Raw genomic sequence first — 22,370 nt, forward strand, 5'->3', positions numbered from 1 at the left:
CCTGGGGGGCGGGCGGGGGGGGGAGGCAGACCCAGCCTGATGTGGGAAAGGCGGTTACCACGGAGCCAAAGCCCCCGCGGTGCTGCATCTCCTCGCCCCTGGAGCTCCCAGACAGGCTTGGCGACACAGGAGCTAGGAGTCCAGGTCCACCTTCTAGGAGGTGTCCACCCCGAGTCAGTAACACGTAAGCCTTGGGGTGCCGCGTTGGTAGCAGACGCCACCCCCGAGGGTGAGGGACGCACAGACTGACCCAGAGACGACTCCAGGGCCCAAGGCAGAGAGAAGGGCCCAGAAGGGGGCGGAGGGGGCGGACCCTCACCAGGAGCCCCGGGAAGGCACAGCCCCTGGCGGCCAGTGTTGAAACCCAGAGGGGCTGGATTTCGGGGTTCTTAGGACCTGAGCACTTCCAGCGGCCCGTGGGCCAGCAGCAGCCTGGCTGGGTGGGGGGGGGGGTGGCGGGAGAAGCCACCCCGCCTGGGGCCCCACCTGAGTCGGGAGCTGCTCACCCTCCCAGAGCACAGCCCAGAGACCCCGGGGCACCCAGGGGCCGCGGAGCCTTCCCCTCCTCCCCTCCCCCTGCCCCCCAGCACCTCGTGGGAACCAGCGCCCCCGAGGCCCCACCCACCTCTCCACCCCTCCCTGCAGTCCTGCCCCCCTCCAGGGGCCCCTCCCACAGGCCTTGCTGCCAGCAGCTCCCAGAGCAGCTCCCCACGACCCAAGCTGCTCTGGCCACACCCGGCTCGGGCCCTGCAGCAGCGGCTGCCCTCGAGCAGGGGACCAGCGCACACACCTGCAAACACTGCGTGCCCCCCCCCCCACTACAGGGTGGGCTGAGCCCCTTCGAGGTGGCACGCTAGCCCAGCAGCAGCAAGCAGCCCCACCAGGGCCAGTGGCTCCTTGGGACTCCTGCCCTGGGGAGAGGGAAGGACGACTATACACACACAGAGGAGACGCCCCTGAAGACCGGTTCCGGTGAACGGGGGCACCGCTGCAGGGCACTACAGGACCTCGGCTTCAGGAGGCCGCTGCCTTTAAGAGCCGGAGGCGTTGCTGACCTTCCTCACACACAGAGACAGACGTGGAGAGTTAGAATCAGGAGACAGTACATTCCAGATGAAAGAACAAGACACAATCACAGCAAGACACCTAAGAGAAACGTCAGCAATATACCTGCTAGAGATTTTATTTATTTATTTTTTCCTGCTAGAGATTTTAAAGGAATGACCACAATGATACCGTACGTGAAAAGAGAGGAGGACGTCAGTGAGACCCTTAAAGAGATAAAAAAACAACCAGTCAGAGATGAGGAACACCATAAATGCGATTTAAAACACACTGGAGGGGTGCCTGGGTAGCTCAAGGGCTTAAGTGTCTGATTCTTGGTTTTGGCTCAGGTGAGTCATGGGATCGAGTCCTGCATCAGACTCCTGCTTGGTGTGCAGTCTGCTGGAGATTCTCTCCCCCTGTCCCCCTCATGCTCTTCATCTCTCTGTCAAATAAATAAATCTTAACACACACACACACACACACACACACACACACACACGATAGAATAAAGAGTAGGCTAGAGGAATCAGAGAACAAATCAGTGACCTGGAAGACAGAGTAATGGAAAGTAATCAGGGGGGCACCTGGGTGGCTCAGTGATTGAGCATCTGCCTTTGGCTCAGGTCATTATCCCGGGGTCCAGGATCAAATCCCACATCAGGCTCCCTGTAGGGAGCCTGCTTCTCCCTCTGCTTATGTCTCTGCTATTCTCTCTGTGTCTCTCATAAAAAATAAATAAATAAATAAATAAAAGGAAAGTAATCAAGGTCACCAGATGAGAGAGGGGAAAATTACGCAGAATGAGAATAGATTTAAGGAACTCAGCAACACCATCAAGCATTTAACATCCTCATCACAGGGATCCCAGAATGAGAAAAGAGAGAAAAGGGGCAGAATATTTATTTGAGGAAATAACAGCTGAAGAAATATGAGGAAGGAAACAGAAATCCAGATTCAAGAGGTAGATCCTGGAACCAGATTAACCCAAGGAGATCTGCTCCAAGACACACAGTAATCAAAATGGCAAAAAGGAGTGCTACAGAGAATGTTTAAAGCACCAAGAGGGGATTTAAAAAAAAAAAAAAAAAACACCCAACAGCGCATACAGGGGAACCCTAGAAGGCAATCAGCTGAGTTTTCAGCAGAAACACTGCAGGCCAGAAGGGAGTGGCATGATATATTCAAAGTGCTGAAAGGAAAAAAGCTGTAGCCAGGACAACTCTGTCCAACAAGGCTATCACTCAGAACAGAAGGACAGATAAAGTGCTTCCCAGAAAACAAAAGTTAAAGGAATTCATGACCACTAATCAGCCCCACAGGAAGTGTTAAAGGAGATTTTTCTAGTGGAAAGAAAAGATCATAAGTAAGATTAAGAAAAGTAGGAAGTAGGAAGCAGCAGTAAAAATAAGTATGTTTATAAAAATCAGCCAAAGGACTCACAAAATAAAAGGATGTAAAGCACGACACCATATACCTAAATGATGAGGTGGGGGAGAGGAGTAAAGAATGGGTTCATCTTAAACAACCATCAACTTAATACAGACTGCTCTAAGCAGAAAATGTTATGTACAAACCCAACGGTAACCACAAATCAAAAGCCAGGAATAGGTGTGCAAAAATGAAAGGGCAAGGTAACCACATATATTACTAAAAAAAGTCTGCACTAGACATGAGAGTAGGGAGCAAGGGAGGAAAGGAACAGAAGACATACAAAAACAACCACAATGGAATGGCAAATAAAACAAAATGGCAACATGTACATCCCTATCAATAATTACTTTGAATGTAAACGGACTAAATGCCCCAATCAAAAACACTGGGTAATAGAACGGATACAAAACAAAAAAAGACCCATCTATACGCTGCCTACGTAAAACACCCATTTCAGATGGTGAGACACCTGCAGACTGAAAGTGAAAGGGTGGAGAAGCATTTATCGTGCAGACAGACACGATAATGAAGCCAGGACATGGGACAAAACAGACTTTAAAGACTGTAAGAGACAGAGAATGACACTATATAATCATAAAGGGAACAATCCAACAAGAAGCTATAACAATTGTAAATACTTATACACCCAATATGGGAGCACTCATATACATAAAACAGTAATAACAAACACGTAGTAAACTGACAGTAATACAGTAATAACAGGGGACTTTAACACCCTAGTTACATCAACAGATAGATCATCCAAACAAAATCAACAAGAAAACAGTGTCTTTGAATGACACATTTGACCAGATGATTTTAACATATATTCAGAACATTCCACCTTAAGAATATACACTTTATGGGATCCCTGGGTGGCTCAGTGGTTTGGCGCCTGACTTCGGCCCAGAGCATGATCCTGGTGTCCCAGGATCGAGGCCCACATCGGGCTGCCTGCATGGAGCCTGCTTCTCCCTCTGCCTATGTCTCTGCCTATCTCTCTGTATCTCTCATGAATAATGAATAAAATCGTTAAAATATATATATATATGTATATATATGTATATATATATATACACTTTACAAGTGCATATGGAACACCTTCCAGAACAGATCACATATGAGTCCACAAAACTAGTCTCAATAAATTACAAAAGATTAAAGTCATACCATGCATCTTTTCTAACCATAATATTACAGAACTAGAAACCCAACACAAGAAAGAGTCTGGAAAGAGCACGAATACATGCAGGTTAAATAACATACTGTCAAAAAATGAATAGGTCAACCGAGAAATCAAAGAGTAAAATTTAAAAATATATGGAAAAAAAACTAATGAAAACGAAAGCACAATTGTCCCAAATCCTTGGGATGCAGCAAAAGCTGTCCAGAGAAGGAATTTTATAGCCACACAGGACTATCTCAAAAAGCAAAAAAATCTGAAATAACCTTATGTCACAGCTAAAGGAGCTAGAAAAAGAACAAAATCAGCAGGAGGACAAAAATACTAAAGATGAGAACAGAAATAAATGAAACAGAAACAAAAAATAAAAAAAGAGACCAAGGCACCTGGATGGCTCAGTTGGTGGAACATGGGACTCTTGATCCTGGGGTCATGAGTTTGAACTCCATTTTGGGTGCAGAGATTACTTAAAAAACAAATCGCATCGATGAAATCAGGAAACCAGGAACTAGTTCTTTGAAAAGATCAATAAAATTGATGAACATTTAGTCAGGCTCAAAAAAAAAAAAAAAAGAGCAAGAGAGGGAGGACTCAAAATCAGAAGTGAAGAGGAGAAATAGCACTGCGGAAATATAAAAGATTATAATAGAAGAGTATTATGAAAATTATACAGCAGCAAACTGAGCAATAAGAAATGAATACATTCCTAGAAACATAATCTACCAAAACTACAAGAGGGAAGAAAGAAAATTTGAACAGATCAATTACCAGCAAAGGAATGGAATCAGTATCAAAAGCTCCCAAGAAACAAAGTCCAGGACCGGGTGGCTTCACAGGCGAATTCTACCAAACATTAAAAAAAGGAGTTACACCTATTCTCAAACTGTTCCTAAGACAAGAGTGGAAGGAAAACTTCCCAATTCATTCTACAAGGCCAGCATTGCACCGATACCATAACTAAAGACACTACAAGTAAAGAGAACTGAGGCCAACATTGCTGATGAATACACATGCAAAGTCCTCAACGAAATACTAGCAAACTGAATCCAACAATACATTAAAAAATTATTCACGATGATCAAGTGGGATTTATTCCTGGGATGCAATGGTTGTTCAATATTTACAAATAAGTCAATCTGATACATGAATAAGAGAAAGAACTAAAACCATATGACCGTTTCAAAAGTTGCAGAAAACACATTTGACAAAGTACAACATCCATTCATGAAAAAAAAAAAAAAACTCAGGAAAGTAGGTTTAGAGGGAACATACCTCAAAAATAAAAGCCGTATATGAAAAACCCAGAGTGAACATCATACTCAATGCTGAAAACCAGAGATTTTCGTAAGGTCAGGAACAAGGGAAGGATGCCCCTGCGCCACTTTTATTCGACGTAACACCGGAAGTCATAACCACAGCAATCAGACAAGAAAAAGGGAAACAAAGGCAACCAGATCAAGAAAGAAGAAAAATTTTCACTGTTTGCAGATAACCTGATACTATATGTAGAAAACGTTAGAGACGCCACCAAAAAACCTGCTAGAATTGATAAATGAATCCAGTAATGTCACAGGCTACAAAACCAGTATACAGAAATGTGGGATTTGTATACACTAAATAGAAGCAGCAGAAAGAGAAAATAAGAAAACAAAGAGTTTCTTTTACAGTTTACACCCATTTACAGTTGCACCAAAAATAATAAAACACCAAAGACTAAGCTTAACCAAGGAGGTGAAAGACCAATACTCCGAAAACTATAAAACAATCATGAAAGAAGGTGGAGGTGACACAAACGGGCAGATCCCCAGGCTCAGTGGCTGAGCGAGGCAGTACTGGTAGAGCCCCCGCGCCTCCCAGGGTACACACGGCCTTAACGCGATCCCTATCATCACACCCGGAGCACTTGTGACAGAACTAGAACAATCCCAGAATTTATATGGAACCACAAAACCCCCCTAGGAGCCAAAGCGTCGTGAAAGAGAAAAACGAAACTGGAAGTCTGACAATCCCAGATTTCGAGCTACACTGCAAAGCGGTAGGAAAACCCTCAGCGACAGCGGCAGCGACAACGCCCCTCCCAGGGGCGATCTTCCAGCACTGAGGCTGCCCCCCCCCCCAGCACGGGAGCCACAGCACCTGTGGGGAACACCAAGCGCCAAAGGAGCAGGACAAAGAGCCGACGGGGAGGTAACAGAGGGGGCCGAGGCCCAGCAGCTCAGCGGGGCACCCGTCACCCGGCCCCGTACACATGCGGCGGGAGGCCCAATGCACACGCCCGTCGCTCACCCCGCGTACGTCTCTGCCACAGGAGGCTAAGCACGCCGGCGACACGGTGGTGTGTGTGCTCAGAGCACACAGGGACCCAGGCGGGACGCACGTCTGCTGTGTGCCGTGCGTCTGACCACAGCGAGCAGGTCGTGTAAGTCGCGTGTGTAGCGCACAGAGGTGGGGGCGCGCCAGCAGTCAGGGTAAGTCGGGTGTGTGCGGGTGCAGGTGCACACACAGCTGGGCCACCCGGGCACCGGCTCCTGGACAGGCGTGAGCCCGGAACTGCTCGTGCACGCAGGGAAGCTCCTGTGCACAGAGCCTCCCCGACACCCGGGGCTGCCACCCACCCGGCGCTGCGAGCCCCCGCCCCGTGGGTCCGGGCAGGACGGACGCGGTACTGACCAGGGACTGCAGGATGGCGTGGTTGGTGGCGTTCATGCACGAGTCCAGCGGGAAGGAACACTCGCCCTCACAGTAATAGGCTGAGTAGCCCTGGGGGGCGATGACCCAATCCTGGGGGGTAATGGGAGAGGGTGAGTCCCGGCGGACGCCCCCTCCTGAGCCCCGAATCTAGCACCCAGCGTGGCATGACTCGGGCCGCCCCTTCCCCTCCCGCAGCCCCAGGCCAGGCTGCCGACCCTCGGCTCCCTCCAGGCAGGCTCCCCCAGGAGGCACCACCAGCAGGCCCGGCAGGGGGCGGGCACAGCTCTGTCCCCCGGAGCCCACGCCTCCTGCAGCTGCAGCCCCAGCCTCTGTTTCCCTGTTGCAGAGCTGACGTGTCATGGCTGAGGATTCAGACTGGCCCCGTTTCCCCGGTTTTACCCCAAAGCACCTCCTCACACTAAGACATTCTCCCTTCAGAAAACACATCAGAACCTAACGCACAAGAAAATTAAAGTCACCGTAATGGGACCTCCCCCCGGGGACACACTTAGGATCTTCGGGTGGGGACGGTCATTTAAGCAAAGGAGGCGAATCGGAACTTACCAGCCAGCCCAGGTCCTGGAAGCTGACGTAGAGCTCGTGCCGCCGGCACACCTGCCGGCCATCGGCGCCGTGAACGTCATCTGCAGGGACAGAAGCAGGGGCTTTCCTGGGGTTCCTGCTCCGGGCAGCCACCACAGGGAGCTCCCAGGGCGGGGACACCCTACCGGGCACATTTGTTGAATAAATGAATGAAGTGAAACTAATGCCCTGGTGTCCTGAAGCCCATCCTGCAGCAGTGCTGGTGCCATGACCCAGCTCGAGAGCCTTCGCCGGCTCCAGGTGGCTCCCGATCGCTGCAGGGCAACCCTGCAACTTGCTCAGAGCCTCCCCTGACCTCCAACTGCGGCCCCGCGATGCTCCCGTAAACAGCCAGGGGACCCTGGGCCACAGGTGGCTCCTCCTTTTCTGCAGAGACCCCTCCTGACCTCACCCCACCTCTCCTGCCACACCCATTCCACCCGATGGAGGGGCTCCTGGAGGCCAAAGGGTGACCCCCCGTGGAGGGAAGGGGGCAGGAGGGCAGGGGCAGGGCAGGCCCATCCCTGATCCTGAGCGGCTCAGCCTGGTGGGACACAAACAACTGTGGATCCTCGGGGGACCCAGGGGGGACCTGAGAGCCACCAGTGCCTGGAGGAAGGGGCACCTGAAGCTAAGGGAGACTTCTGGAAAAAGCCCTGGTGCCAGGGGAGGGCAGAGAAGGCGCCCCTGGGAGGCGGGGACGGAGGCCGGTGGCCGGTCCTCGGGGCCCACGAGGTAAGCAGGTGTCAGACAAGCGTTGGAGGGTGACCACAGGCTTGAAGCCGCTGAGGCCCCGAGGGTTCGGTCCCCGCCGCCGTCCTCGGCCCGGCCCAGGCCCGCCCCGGACCTCACCGAAGATCCCTGGGAGGCGGTTCGGGTGCGGCAGCTCGTTGCTTTTCTTCGGCGGCCTCCTCTTCAGGGGCCTCGCTGCCCGAGGGGCGCGGACGGGACCGGGGCTCGCCCTGAAAAAAGTGACCAGGAAAGGCTGCTTGGAGCGCGGCGCCCGTCGCCCCAGCAGACCGGCCAGGCCAGGATCCACGCTGTGCCCTGGGACGGAGAGAGGAGAAAGGCGGTCACTCGCGGGCGGGGGTGCACGGGGACGGCGGGGACCCTCCACCATGGCCTGCACGGTGTCCCCACCCGGAGGGACACGGTCCCAGGGGCACGGGGGGGAGGGGCCTCGCCACCACAGGGTCGCTGTTTGTGACACCGGTGAACCCTCTACACGTTCGAGCTCCTCCCACTGGTGACCTCAGGCCTCTCCACGGTCCCTGGACCACGTGCTTCCCAGGAAGCCTCAGAGCCAGGCTGCCAGGGGCGCACAGCACCCCGGGTCCCACCTCCGTCCGAGGGCCCCGAGGCTTTCGGGGGATCGATGGATCTGTGACCCAGGGGACTGGGGCGGTCGCCAGGTGGGAGCCACGGCTTGCTCTGCCTGGCACGGCCAAGAGCAGGGCGCTGAGTGTCCCCTGAGGCCCACAGGTGGGACACAGGGCAGCGGGGCAGAGACATCTGGCCAGAGGCCCAGGGCCGGGGTCCAGCCCACGTCGGTCTGACCCCAGTCCTTACTCACTTACAGGGTTAACCCCAGGTCTGTGGGTCACAAGAGAGGAAAGGCTGTGGGGGGGGGACACGGGGACCTCGGGCTAGGAAGAGGGACACCCGGGAAAATGGGATTTGATCCCGCAGCTGCTTAGAGACGAGGATGCCAGGAGAAACACTCACGACCCTGGGAACGTCCCCTCCACCAGTAAGACTCCCTGGGCCCCTTGTCTTTCCAAATGTCCTCCTGACTTTTTAAAGATCTTTTATTTATTTGCGGGGGGAGGGGCAGGCGGAGAGGGAGGGAGCCTCTCAAGCAGACTCCCCGCTGGCGCAGGGCCCCGCGGGGCGCGGGCCCAGGACCCTGAGATCACGAGCTGAGCCAAACCCAAGAGTTGGCCGCTCCACCGACTGGGCCACTCGCCTCCTGGGTTTTTAATTGTCAAAGTGACACAACAGCAATGCAAAGTGGCCTCGGAGGAAAATACCACTTGGAAATCTCTCCCCACTCCAACTCGGCATTTTCATTTTTCTGGAATGTTATCATGCCAATCAAAGCTTTACACAACAGTCACCGTAATAGTCTCTATTTTTTCCAACTTTTTCACCCAAACATGGTCACTGCAATTAAGATGTCTCCACTCCGAGCATTTCAAGCCTATAAAACTCCTTTGAGAAAATATACATAATATTTGGATATTAGCTCCACTCCAGGCACGTGGGGTACGTGCTGGCTTTCGCGATAAAGACGAGTGGCCACAGGCCCCTTCATTTTCTCTTCCTGAGGAATTTTGTTAAACGACAGGAGCTGAACACTAAGTCCATCTTATGTTTCGTGTAACGCAGAGCCAACAGCTCCATTCTGGGGACACGTCACCTCGGGGTGGCCACCCTGACCCCCCTCACGTATGCAGAGAAACACACGCGTTGAGCACACAGTACGCAGACGTGCACACGCACAAGCACACACGTTGTTCCGTCGGCGGCCCTCCCGCGACTCGCCGTGACACAGCGCAGGTCAAGGGCACCGCCCGCCCCACCGCGGTCCTGCTCTGCTGGCGACGGTACCCCCTAGACAGCCGAGCTTTGGGCCGTGTCCTCGGGCCAAGATGCTCCAACAACCAGTCAACCCGGACACTGACCTCTGACCTCACCGCCACAAACAGGTGCGCTGGACCCGTTAGAGGCTCCACTCGGGACGAATCCTGCCCGATTGCGGCCCCTGCTCTGGGCGCAGGCCCTTCCGCACCCTCCGGCCCACCTCAGCCTGCGGGGGGGGGGGTGTGACCCAGGAGCCTCGCTGAGGGACCTTCAGGGCGCCGGGCTGAAAGCTGGACGGTCCCAGCCCTGGCCCAGGTCCGCTCTGTCCCTCTGCTTAGGATTCTCCATCACGGGGGGACAAGGGGCTCATCCCTCCTCCTCCCTTCCAGCGCCCTACTCTCCTCTAGCCGGCTGCGCCCGGGAAGCCTGGCCTGCCCCACGGGGCGGCTGGACAACCGTCAGGTCCCCTCCCCGGATGCCCCAGACGGTGCCCCACCATCCATCCCGCCCCCAGGTGGCCCCATCAGGGCGCAGGGGCTGCCTTCCCTCAGGGTGAGGCCCCAGGGAGGCCGCTCACAGGCCTTCCTTCACCCCCGAGACTCCCCAGGCCTGGCCCACATGCTCCTGAGGGCTGTGTGCACCTCACAGCGACGTGAGGGAGGGTGCCCGCTCCACGCCAGGCTGTGGTCTCATCCTCACACACACACATTTGCACGCACACACGCCTGCAGATGAACTCACTTTGTTCCCGTAGGGGACTCTGTAGGTTCGGGGTGAAGCCACCACAGCCTCTCCTGGTTCTAAGGGAGCAGCGACAGCAGCAGGTGTAGCGCTCCAGGACAGACACAGGGGTCTGAGTGCCCGGGGTGACACAGGAAGCCCGTGACTGGACATGAGAACTCCCGGAAGGGGCCTAGGGTTGCTTCTAGAAGCCCTCCTACCACAGGCCGCCGCCTCTGACAGCACAGGCTGGACTGTGCATCCACGGAGGCACCTCGCTCCCCGCCCTGTCCCCGCACCCCCCGGGCTCCGGCCCAGCTCCACAGCCTCGCTGTCCTTCCAGAGACATCTATTTAGCCGTGAGGAGAACGAGCAGGGAGGAAGAGGGCAGGCTACCGGGAAACAGAATTTGGCAGCGAGACGAATGGCCCCAGAGGAAAAGTCAGAGGGGCCGCGGGAAGACGAGCTCACGCCGACAGCACCCCCGCTCACGACGCACGTTGACGCTTGTGCATTTTTCACGGTGCTGGCGAAGCGGGGCCCTGGGCACGGGGGTGGTGGCTCCTTCCTCATCACCCCCCACATCTCGGGGCCCGGTCGCCAGGGAAGGCCCTTCCCAGAAAGCCTTGCTGCGGGCTCCTCCGAGCTGCAGGGAACTTCATGGAGTATCACAGGGAGGAAGGCCCCCGGGGGCCCCGGGACGAGCAAGTCTCCTCAGGACCCACAGAACATACAGGACAAACGGCTGCGCTCTCCCCTTGCTTTTAACTGAAGCCACAGCCCTCGTGAGAGAAGAGTCTGTGCGGCGGTAGCAAGTCTGAGACGCCGGGAGAACCGGTCGGGCCGCCTGGCCCCACGGCTGTGCTCACCTCCTCTGGGTGAAACCCCAACGGGCTCAGACGAGACGCGCCCTCTGTGAGCAGGGCTTCCTTCCTGGGCGAGGCTGCAGTGCTGCGAGGGTCCGAGGTGGTGACACGCGGGGGGCCGCCCGCTGCCTCGTCCACCGTCAGGCCGTCCCAGAGCTCCATCAGCATCAGGACGTCCGGTGCACGTCGCACCCGGCCCCCCCGGCGGTGAGCCGGTCCACACGGCGCATCCCGGGCGGTGGCAGGTGCACCTGTCCCAGACTTGGGGTTCGCTGTCCTTGGTGCAGTGGTCCACGGGGCCACCACTCCGGTCCTGAGACTGGACACCAAATCCACGGCACCCCCATGCCTCTCACCTTCTTTCCGGGTATCGTCCAGTCGCCAGGAATCCCACGTGGCTCCTGGGACACTGAGGTGGACGTGTCCCCTCGAATCATGGCAAACCAGTCGTCGCTGGAGAAAAACAGCCCCCGGGGAAAACACGGACTGTCCGCTTGCCCACAGCGACGGGATCTGCACCCACCTCATCTTTGAATGGAGACGGACCCAAGCCCAGGACCGTCCCCGTGCAGAGGACAGTCCAAGCCAGGCTGACGCAGCTGCTGGCCAGAGGGGGATTCCTACGCCCAAACCGGCGTGCGCGCCTCCTCAAATTCCGGAGCTGCCCGTGTTGGATTCAGGCCTGGGGGTCACCGACAGACTCGGCCTCTTCACCCTCCTCCGTCCGCAGCTTCACCGCTCACTGCCTTTCTCACATTCCCCCCTGTGTTCTGGGTCCACATAAACGTTAGGAACGTGGATGGCTTCCGGGGCAAACGTCCCCATACCCACGATTTCTTCCACCTCCACCACTGAGGTTTTCCAGCTTTGCCCATGGACACGTTGGAATTCCTGGCGCTTCTTCCGAAGATGATGTTTCCTGCGGGGTTGGCCTTCCACCCTTCTGCCCGCAGAACCGGCCGCGATGGCTCGCTGCAGAGGACAGTGGCTCCCGTGACACTCCCTCACCTCTCGGGGCCGGCTCGTGATCGAGATGCTGCCGAAGGGCGCGTACCTGATGTGGGGGGCCTCCTCCTGCACCACAGTCCTGGAGGCCGTGTAGAACGCGGGCACCCCAGCACCCGCCACCCCCGCACGGATGCGCTCGGCCAGGGAGCCCTGGGCTGGCAGCTCCAGCTCCTGCTCGCCCGACAGGGACTGGCTCTGGCACAGCGAGTTCTCCCCCATGTAGCAGCAGATGCTGCGGGTGATCGCTCGGTCCCAGTAAGAGGCCCGGCCCGAAGTCGTCCACCCCATGTCGCTGCTGACCACACGCAAGTCCCTGACCCGTGTCTTGAGCAGCGCCTTGACAGGTTCTGGAATCCCGCAGACCCCTAAGCCGCCGACCATGGTCCTGGCCCTGTGGGTCGTGTCTCTCACCAGCTCCGCGGGATCCGTGTAGGAGAATCATCGCTGGTGACCAGGCTGCACACGGCGCCCTTGGTCTTGGCCAGCACAGGCCCCAAGCGGCCGGCGGGTCACAGCATCCCAGGGCCACCACGGGCCTCCAGAAGGCTGCCATCGTGGGCTCCACCTCTGGGCTCGGGTCCAGGTCAGGGACAGACCGCCACCACCCATCATGGAGCAGGGAGGGCAGGCAGGGCAGTGACACGGGACCAGGCTTCCCCCCATGTCCCAGCCCCTCATGCTCAGAGGGCTCCGGAAGCCACGTGCTTCCAGGCATGCGGGACCCAGACCCTGGACCCTGCAGCCCCACAGGGAGGGAGTGGTGCCTGTGGAGGCCCCGACCAGGTCACTGAGGAGCAGACAGACCCTGGGTCTGGGGGTTGGTGGGAAGACTGCCCTCTTCAGCCCACCACCCTGCGGGATGGGAGCCGCATCACATGGTCCCTCCTCGGCAGCTCTCTCCATGTGAGAGGCCCCAGGGCTCTGGGCGGTCCCCTTCCTTCTCCATGGCCATCCCCTTCCCAGGACCTGCTCCAGGCCCATGGCTCTCAACCCATGTAGACGTCAGCGCTTCCCACACGGGTGCCTCCAGCACTCACCCGTCCTAGATGACGGTCCATCTGACGTTCCCCGGGGCTCTCAATAACATCACCCAAAGAGCACTCTTGGTTTGCTCCCTCAAGCCTGCCCCTCCTCTACTGTTACTCAGGCAGGAGAAAAAAGATTCGATTAAAATGGCCCCTGGCTGGATCCACACTTTCCCCGATTCCTCCTCCACCTGCTTTTCTCCATTTCTGCTGCTGCCAACAAGCCCCTGTCTGCTCCCACCGCACACGTGTGGCTCAGGGCCTCTGACTTGGCTCTTGTCCCGCACAGACTACTCCCGCTGCTGATGTCGGGGGCGGGGACTGTCGCATACATGTGGTCAAGGTCTTGGTCTACAACAGCTGACGTTTACAGAGAAACTGCGAAGACCCTGCAGAGTCCCAGGTGCCCAGGGCCAGTTTCCCCGGGAAATGTTGGCATTGGTCAGCGCGGTGCATTTGTCGTGACTAATGAACCGATGTTGCTGTCTGATGCTGCGCTAAACACGACGGGTTCGGACCCCATCCGTCTTCCTCAATGTCCTCTTCTCCTCCGGGGTCCCATCCACTTGTTACCACTGCTCAGGCCCCGTGGGCTGTTACAGTATCTCAGACCGTCTCCGTATGTGATGACCTCGACACGTTGCGAAGTACTTGTCAGACGTTCTGTAGCGTGTCCCGCAACTTGGGTTTGTCTGACGTCTCTCTAACAGTGAGAGGGGGTTCTGGGTTTGGGAGGAAGACCAGGAGATGAGGGCCCTTCTCATGCCATCATGTCAAAGGGACACAGGACGGATGTGACATTCCTGTGAGCGTTGATCACCTGCCGGGGTCGTGAGGTCAGCTTTCTCCTCTACTTCCCCCCCGCCCGGCCCTCCTGGACTTCGGGGAAGCGAGTCACTAAGCGGAGTCCTACTGGGGTGGAGGGACCCCTCCTCGAGGGGCTGTCTCAGAAGCCTCTTTTCTAAAAGCCGGAATCAGATCCTGTCATCCTCCGCTGCTATGGAATACAGCGAGCTGTCAAGGCTCCAACACCGGGCCCCGCGTCACCCGCACTCAGCCTGCCCCGCCAGCGGTCAGTCTCCTGTCCCACCTCGCCCTGACCGCCCGCTCCAGCCACGGCAGCCCCGTGTGTGGCCCAGAAACGCCCATCCTGCACCCGCCTTCGGCCTCTCCCTCTGCACTGCTGCCCACGAAGGAGGCTCTCCCGGGCTACCTGGGGAATGAGCGCAGGCGTGAAACCTCGTTCTACAGAGGAGGAAACAGACTGGGCAGGGAAGCATCCTGCCGAGGTCACCGGGGGAGAGCGCTGCAGCGCTGGGACTTAAAGCCAGGCCCCTCTGATCCGAGTCTGAGGGTGTGATCCCTTCCCTGAGGCCCTGCCACTACAGACACTCCCCACTGCTCACGCTGCTCGTGGCAGGGACAACATGGACTCTCTCTTAGCAACTCAAATGGTTCTGCAAAAGGAGAGGAGGGAGACTGTGGTGGTGGGGGCCTCCCACCATGGGAACCTCACCCTCTGTGCCCCGCTGAGGCCCCACAGCGGGTAGGGGATCATCACTCAGCCACCGGGCTGAGAAGGGCCAGGCCTCCGGGGCCAGATGCGGGGGGTAGGGGCCGCAGCCACCTCCCGCCAGCAGCTTCGGAGGAGCCCCCAGGAGGAGGTCTGCTGCCCGGGCCTGAGCCTTACCATCTTCCATTTCCACATAGAGGCGGAGCCCCAGGTCCTTGTTCCGGCCCAACAACCAGCGGCCACTGGCTGCTGTCACGTCCAACACCAGCCAGCCCTCGTCCCCAGCTCGGAGCGTCTGAAGATCCAAAAAGAACAAGTCAGACTCCCTGTGGACACGAAAAAACAATTAACTGAGGGCCGGCACAGCTGCCTTTGTGTTTCCAGCCCCCACCTTGGGGCCCACTCGTGGGGCACCTACCCCGCCTGGCTCGGGCTGGGCCCCTCGCCTGCCTCATCTCACCGTATCTACTGTGGGAAGGTGTTGCTGTACCCAGTAGGGACGTGGAAACTGAGGCTCAGGAGCTCAGTGACCCGCCCACGGTCCCACAGCCAGGACACCAGTGGAGGGATTTGCAGCCGGACCAATGCTGGGCTTCTCCCCGTGGTGACGCGAGGCCTCTGGCCATGTGTCCTTCTGTCTCTGAGGGTGTGTCCCCCGGGAAGCTCCCCTCCATCCCTCCATCCTCTGGGGAACGTCCCCTCCACGGCCAGGCCAGACACACCCACAGGCTCATCGGGAGGCGGGTGCAGGGTAGGCACCTGTTGGACTGCTCCCTGACCACCTCGAACGTGCTGATGTGCAGAGTCCTGTTGAGCAGGTGGGTGCTGGCCAGCTTGTAAATCCGGAACTCAGCGGCTGTGACCGCCTCCCCCTCTGGGATCTGGGTAAGGTCAAAGTGGAACTCCTTCCAGTGGGGCTCCTGGTGGCCCAGGGTGCGGTCACGCTCCACTGTAAGACAGAGCGGGGCTGTGGGTCACCTGTGTTCTGGGCAGAGCCGGGAGGGCGCCGGGGGCCTGGTGGCCTGGGTGGGGACGGCTCCCTCCTCCTCTGCAAAGGGGCCTGCTCCCAGGCCCTGCCTCCTGGGGCTGAGACGGCTTCGCACAGGGCCCCGCACACAGTGGTGCCGCAAGAGCAGCCTCTGCCTCTGGCCCCCAACCCCAAACCCAGCCGGCCCCGCCCCATCCCCGCTGGCTCTGGGACCCCAGGATGAACAGAGGCCACATCCCTCCTCAGGGAAGAGGAGCAGGCACAGAACCGAGTGCATTTCTGAGGCCAGTGTGTGTGCATGGGAGCCTGGGGAGGGGAGCGTTTGCAGCTGACACAGGGGCTGGGCCCCGTGGGGTGACGGCACATGGGCCACAGTGTCCCTGGAGGAGGACACCGCAGAAGGAAGGGCCAGCCTGAACACAGGGCTGAGGCACAGACGGCACAGGAAGGGCAAACAACAGCCTTGAGACACAGCAAAGGGCCAAAGGATGGAGGTCCTGCCTGGGGAGAATGCGGAGGAGGAAGGAGGGCCAGGGGGAGACTTGGCAGGAGCAAGGACAAGCAAGGGATGAGCGATCGCCCCTGGGGACACCTGGTCAGGTCCTGGGGAGGCTGGACGGTCCCATGACGTGGTGGGATCTGAGCAGGCTTCCCAGAGGAGCTGCCACCTGCCCTGGCCTTGAAGGACGGGACAGAGTCGTGTCGGGTGGAGCAGGTGGCGGGATGGTATTCCAGGCACAGGGGACCTGGTGGGCGCAGGTGTGGGTGCGGGGGCGCCCGCAGATCAGCGGTGGGGCTGGGCGGTGAGCCTGGCTGTGCTCTGGCTCCGAGGGCTGGCATTCCGGCCTAGGGGCCCGGGCTATGCCTCTGGCCAGTGGGGTTCAGGGTTCTGGGCAGCAGGGGCGCAACGTGGGTTGGGAGGCGGGGGCGTGGAAGACAGAGGAGGAGGGGAAGGTGAGGCACAGGCTGGAGGGGGCCGAGGCGGGCCCGATGGCCGGGCTGGCGTGTCTGGACAGGAGGCTGGGGGGGCGACTGAAGCCCACATGTCCCCCGCTGCCCGGAAATGCCCAGGACGGTATATTTAGCAGCGTCTTACTTTAGCCTCCTGTCACTTTCAAAGGCCACAAATCTGTGTTTCCGGAAAGCAGGGGCGGGAGCCGCCCAGCACCTTCCCCAACCCCGACGCTGAGATTTTAATTACACGTCTGTGAGTCTTTTTAAAAACTGTCTCTCTGGCTACTGGGCTCAGTGACCACAAGTCACCAGGCTGGTGATGGAGGCGGATGTGGGAGCATTTCCTGGCCTCGCGGTGGGGACCGGGTCCAGGGATGGACAGGCAGGCAGCTGGGCAGGGCGGGCCAGTGTCACCGTGACACACATGATGACAGGAGGAGATGGGCTCCCGGCCCCGGGAGCAGAAGGAACGGGACGTCCAGCCTCTGACAGGGTGGGGGGCGCACGGTACGTGCCCACCCCGGAGCCAGGCTGTCCAGGGGGCAGTGTGACCCAGGGTGGGATCCGGGTCCTCCCACGGGGGCAGAGAGTGTGGAGGGCAGGGCTCTGGACCCTCACCGAGGACGTGTGCCACGAATATGGACACACATGTCCCCTCCGCCCTACAGACACGCTCACACCCACACCTGCAGAGCTTTGGTGACATTTTGTGGACTCAGGGACCACAAGGAGCACCTCTGTCACCTGGCTGTGTGAGGCTCCCAGATGTGCAGGACGACACAGGTGGAGGCCATAGGCTGTGACAGGGTGTGGCACAGAGAGTGAAGGATGGTGGCCGGGGGGTGGGGGCGGCCTCCCGACTCCTCCCAGAGCAGCCAGCAGGGACCTGCTCCCCGGGCTGGGGACTGACAGGCGGGTCCCCGAACCCCAGGCAAGCTCGGTCTGCAGGCCCGACGCTGACATCCTGCTGGATCTGGGGACTGAGAGAATGACCCCGAGCCTGCCAGCTCCACAGGGGGGACCGCGCTCTACGGCCTCCCTCCCTGGCTGACCCGGGGCCCACGTGCGCTGGTCAAGGGAGCCTGGTGCACCCAGTTCCAAGCTTCCACCCTGTGGGTTTGTGAAACTGATGAACCGGCCAGCAGTTCAGCCAGGAGACTGCCACCCTGGCTGTCCCAGACGAGCACTGGGAGGAGGGACAGTCTCAGGAAGTCATGTTTTCATCAGAAGCTGATAAATTTGCTGGGATGCAGCAATACATTGGACATGACTAACTGGCCAAAGGGGAGCGCCCCGTCGCTCTGCTGGAACAGTGCATATGCCCAGCTTTCTAGCAGTTGCTTCTGTGCATTTAGTAAAAGTTTTTATTTTTTTATTTTTAAAAGATTTATTTATTAATGAGAGAGAGAGTGCGCGCGTGCAAGTGAGCAGCAGAGACACAGGGAGAGGGAGAAGCAGGCTCCATGCAGGGGGCCCGACGTGGGACTTGATCCTGGGTCTCCAGGGTCAGGCCCTGGGCTGAAGGCGGCACTAAACCACTGAGCCACCCAGGCTGCCCTATTTTTTTTTTTTTTTTTTGTGGGGAGAGCAGAGGGAGAGGAAATCCTAAGCAGGCTCCATGCTGGATCTTGCAACCCTGAGATCATGACCTGAGCTGAAGTCTAGCGTCTTAATATACTTAATTGACTGAACCCCCCAGGTGTCCCAGAATAAGCTGGAGTTGAGGAGCAGCGGCTATTAGGATTTGGATTTGCCCCTACAGTAGTTGCTGGATGGGCAGCCCCTGCTCTCGCCCACTACCAGAGGGTTGAGAAGTATAGGTGCTCTGGCCTGTAACTGGGGCTTCTGACCCTACCGGTGACCAGGTACTTTCCCTGGCTTCACGCTCTTCATCTAGTGGGGATACTAGCAGTCTTTCCACAAAGGGCCCTGAAAGGGCTTTGGGAGGGGCAGGCACTATCGAGTAGGTAGGAACTTCCACAGGAGTGGGGAAGGGGTGCTGGCCCCTGATCTCCTCACTTCATCCCTGTATCAAAGTGACAACATCCTGCCAGTACCAGGAGTTCCTTCATGTGTGAATCTCGAGAGCCATGGGGGAGAAAAGGGAGACTTTCAATTTTCTTTTTCCAAATAAGAGTACGGAATGGAAGGTTCTGTAACATAAAAATATATTAATTCAAGTGAAAGGCATTTGGATGGTCTCAAGCTCCCTCCTATTCTCCTCCTGACCCCTGTCCAGGCACTTGATCCTCTGGGCCTCAGTATCCACATCTGCAGAATGGCCATTTGATACAGGGTCAAGTGGAACTGCAAAAGGCCATGGTTGCTACCATAGTAGGTACTTGGTTCTGGTCCAGAAATGCTTCTACCATATTTCACAGGAGCATTTCCCTCCTGGTGCACCCTCCTGCCGAGTTTGCACTTCCCCAAGGTCTGGAATCTCCCAAAGATGCCCAGGCTCAGAGAGTAGCCCTTCAGAATCACCACTGAGGCCGTTCTGGCTCAGGCACAAAGCAGATAGTGACCCTTTACGAAAGCGCTGAAAATTCCAGAACATCAGAGCCCCAGGGACACAGGTCATCACACACAGTCCCCTTCCCCTTTTCTTTTTTCTTTTCTTTTTTTAATTTTTTTAAATTTATTTATTTATGATAGTCACAGAGAGAGAGAGAGAGGAAGAGACATAGGCAGAGGGAGAAGCAGGCTCCATGCACCAGGAGCCCGATATGGGACTCGATCCCGGGTCTCCAGGATCGTGCCCTGGGCCAAAGGCAGGCGCCAAACCGCTGCGCCACCCAGGGATCCCCCCCTTCCCCTTTTCTATACACACAGAGATGGAACCTAGGGGTCCTGACTCCTGTCTGGGCTGCTTCCACCACATCAGGGCAGACCTCCACCATCTGATGTTGAAAGAAAAGCATAAAAATCCAGTTGGAAGTGGCCTGTTGCTGCTCCCCCCCCCCGCCCCTGCTATTGCTGATGGTCTGCAAAGGGAATTTATGGGAAAGGCCAAGGTCCGTACAATGTGATTTCTTGGGTTTTCCCAGTAAATTTTTTTTGCTACCACTTGTGGGGTTGGGAAGTTCATTTCCCAGCCCGCGGGTAGATTTGGCCAGGATGAAGGAGCAATGGGTGCTCCCTGCCTGGTATGTTCTGGATCCCGGCCTTCTGAGATATGTCCTGCTGGGAATCCTCTGTGGTAGCTCTGTGGGGGACCACTGATGCCTGGAGGAAGATTTCTTGGTAGTGAATTATTCCCCCCATCTTCAATATCTCGGCCAAGGATTTGTAATCTGGAGCGGGGGGGGGGGGTGTTCCCATAATTTCACCTCCTTTAAAAAATTTTTTTTCACCTCCTTTGGGCATGTGGGAAAAGATCCTGATTATATATGCTCAGCAGGCTTTCTAAAAACATTTTTTTCTTTCCCTTTTTTTTTTCTTTTTTAGCATTCATTTTTCCTTGTGACATCCAGGAAAATTAGTTTGTTTACTCATACACATTTGAATGCAGTGCTCCTTGTAGGCAGGTCATGATGGAGGCACAGGTGAGAACACAGCTGAGGACACGGAGTGGCCCCCCAGCCCCAGGGATGTTACGGAGTTTACGGCGCATGGGGAAGTCAGGTATCAAACAAGGGGAAGCAGCTATGAAGGAGGTCAAGGGGGGGGGGGGACTGGGGATAATGCAGGGAGGCTACGTGTGAGTCACTTTGTGCTTTTAACTTTATTTTGAAATAATTTTAGGCGATTTAGATTTAGACAGAACTCTTCTTTGCAAGAATAGTCCAGAGAGTGCCCCTATGCTTGTTACCCAGCCTCCCCTAATGATAATACCATATATAATCAAACCATAGTGTAACTTCAAAACCACAAAACTGGTATTGATACAATGCTATTAAATTTCTAGAATTTTGCCAGGTTTTCCACTATTCATCTCTTGAATGTTCCTGACTTCAGTCCAGGGTCCCACATCGCATTTAGTTGTAAGGCACCCCGTGTCTCCTCCGATCTGTAACAATTGCTAGGTCTTTCCTTTTCTTTCATGACACTGACACTTTTATTTATTTATTTTACTACAAGTAGGCTCCATGCCCAGTGTGGGACTTGAACTTACAACCCTGACATCAAGACCTGAGCTGAGATCAAGAGTCGGATGCCTAACAACTGAGCCACCCAGGCGCTGCCCCCTAACATTGACATTTTTAAAGAGTGTTGGCCAGTTATTTTGTGGCATGCCTTTCAACTTCAGTTTATCTGATGTTTTTCTATTAGCTGAAATATGGAAGTGATGTCCACGTCTGTGCTTATCAAATTGGACAACACGTTAGTATTATTCCTAGTGATATTAATGGACTCTGATTAAGCTGCTGTCCAGGGATTCAAAGAGGCTCTGTGACCTGGGAAGAATCTGATAAAACTCAACAGTTGTTGATGTTATGGTAGTCCATGCCCTGAGAGGTGGGTTGGAAGCCACCTGGGGTTTTTAGCAGCCAACAGAGGCTCTTGACAGCCAGCTCCATCGAGACACCTGGGGTTGGCAGGGCATGGGCCCACTATCAGGGACAGATGATGTGACCACTGTTTCCTAAAGGTACCTTATTCTCAAAGTTCCATGTGGGGAAGCAGTTAGTTTACTTTCTCCATTACTGAAACTCCAGGAAATAAAGGATCCTAGGACTCTAGGCGGGTCAGGATGCCGTGTGCAGAGATATCTCTGACCACCATGCCGCCAACTACATCCTGCCTTTCTTCCTCTGAGGATCTGCGCCCGCCACTCGGGAAAGATCTCCAGATGCCGCACCCTAAGTCCACCAGCCCAACACCAAGAATGGCTTCAGATATTTTTGTGACTTGGACAAAATTGAAAGGTATCTGGACGATCTAAATCTGTCTTGTTTTTGACCAAAAAGTAACACTTCAAAAAGTCATCCTCTTCTTTTAGCCCGGAGTGGCTGTTAAGAGAACAGAATCTTCTGATCGCACAACGTGGGCCGAAGACAGGAGACTCTCAGTGGACCTTCCTGAGCTCCTTGTGCCCTGGGGGCCCAGAGGGGGACGTGTCTGCCGTGCTCCCCAGGACATGGGGCAGCCTGCTGGCCTGGGAATGGCTTCCATGCCACAGTGTGTCTCCATCAGAAGCCACCTGTGTTTCCACTTTGCTGTGGGACCGGCCCCCGTTCCCGACCCGGCCGGGCTGCCGAGGCGGAGGGCAGGCTCCCCAGGCTCCCAGAGGCAGAGGCGCGGGTCCGTCTGGCTCATCCTGCCAGTGACAGGGCTGAGGGGCCCCCTTCAACCTGGATCAACCCCCAGGCCTCCATGGCTGGTGCAGGCCCGTGGACGAGCTGCAGAACTGATCACCCACCAGGTCTGCATCTGAACCAGGTCTGCTTCCTCCCACCCACAAATCTCAGTGCTGCCCAGAGGAGGCCAGGGCTGCATTTCTAACGTATTTTTAGTCACTTTTCATTACTGACTTTCTCAAGAGCTGTTCCATAAATGGCTCCACACGCGTGATTGCCGTCCAGGCCTCAGATGGCTTTAGACCCCAAATTAAAAGGGAACACCCGCACACTCGGCCACATCAAGTCTCTCAAGGCCAGAAATAGATCCAAGGAGACTGAGCAAGGATACGATTCCCTGGTGCAAACCCGGGGAGAGGACCGAACTGTGGGAGATTTTCAGAAAGATGTGGTCACAGTGACACAGCCCTCTCTCCCTTGGGGAATGGGTTCCCATGAGGAGGTGGACTGGGTGTACCTCCTTGCCCCGGGCCTCACCG

General features: G+C 56.4%; 1 protein-coding gene across 1 annotated transcript in view; it reads right to left on the bottom strand.

The window, feature by feature from the left end:
- Window positions 1-22,370, bottom strand: part of LOC129520843 (bone morphogenetic protein 8B) — a 32,559-nt gene that overhangs the window by 4,356 nt on the left and 5,833 nt on the right. Inside the window, exons 2-6 of the mRNA XM_055342047.1 lie at window positions 15,409-15,598; window positions 14,827-14,975; window positions 7,787-7,981; window positions 6,917-6,996; window positions 6,332-6,442 (exon numbers count right to left, since the gene is read on the bottom strand). Of these exons, the coding sequence (XP_055198022.1) occupies window positions 6,332-6,442; window positions 6,917-6,996; window positions 7,787-7,981; window positions 14,827-14,975; window positions 15,409-15,598 (725 nt within the window). The remainder of the gene's footprint in view (window positions 1-6,331; window positions 6,443-6,916; window positions 6,997-7,786; window positions 7,982-14,826; window positions 14,976-15,408; window positions 15,599-22,370) is intronic.

Source organism: Nyctereutes procyonoides, unplaced genomic scaffold, assembly GCF_905146905.1.
Source record: "Nyctereutes procyonoides isolate TBG_1078 unplaced genomic scaffold, NYPRO_anot_genome, whole genome shotgun sequence".
Classification (NCBI taxonomy): Eukaryota; Metazoa; Chordata; class Mammalia; order Carnivora; family Canidae; genus Nyctereutes; species Nyctereutes procyonoides.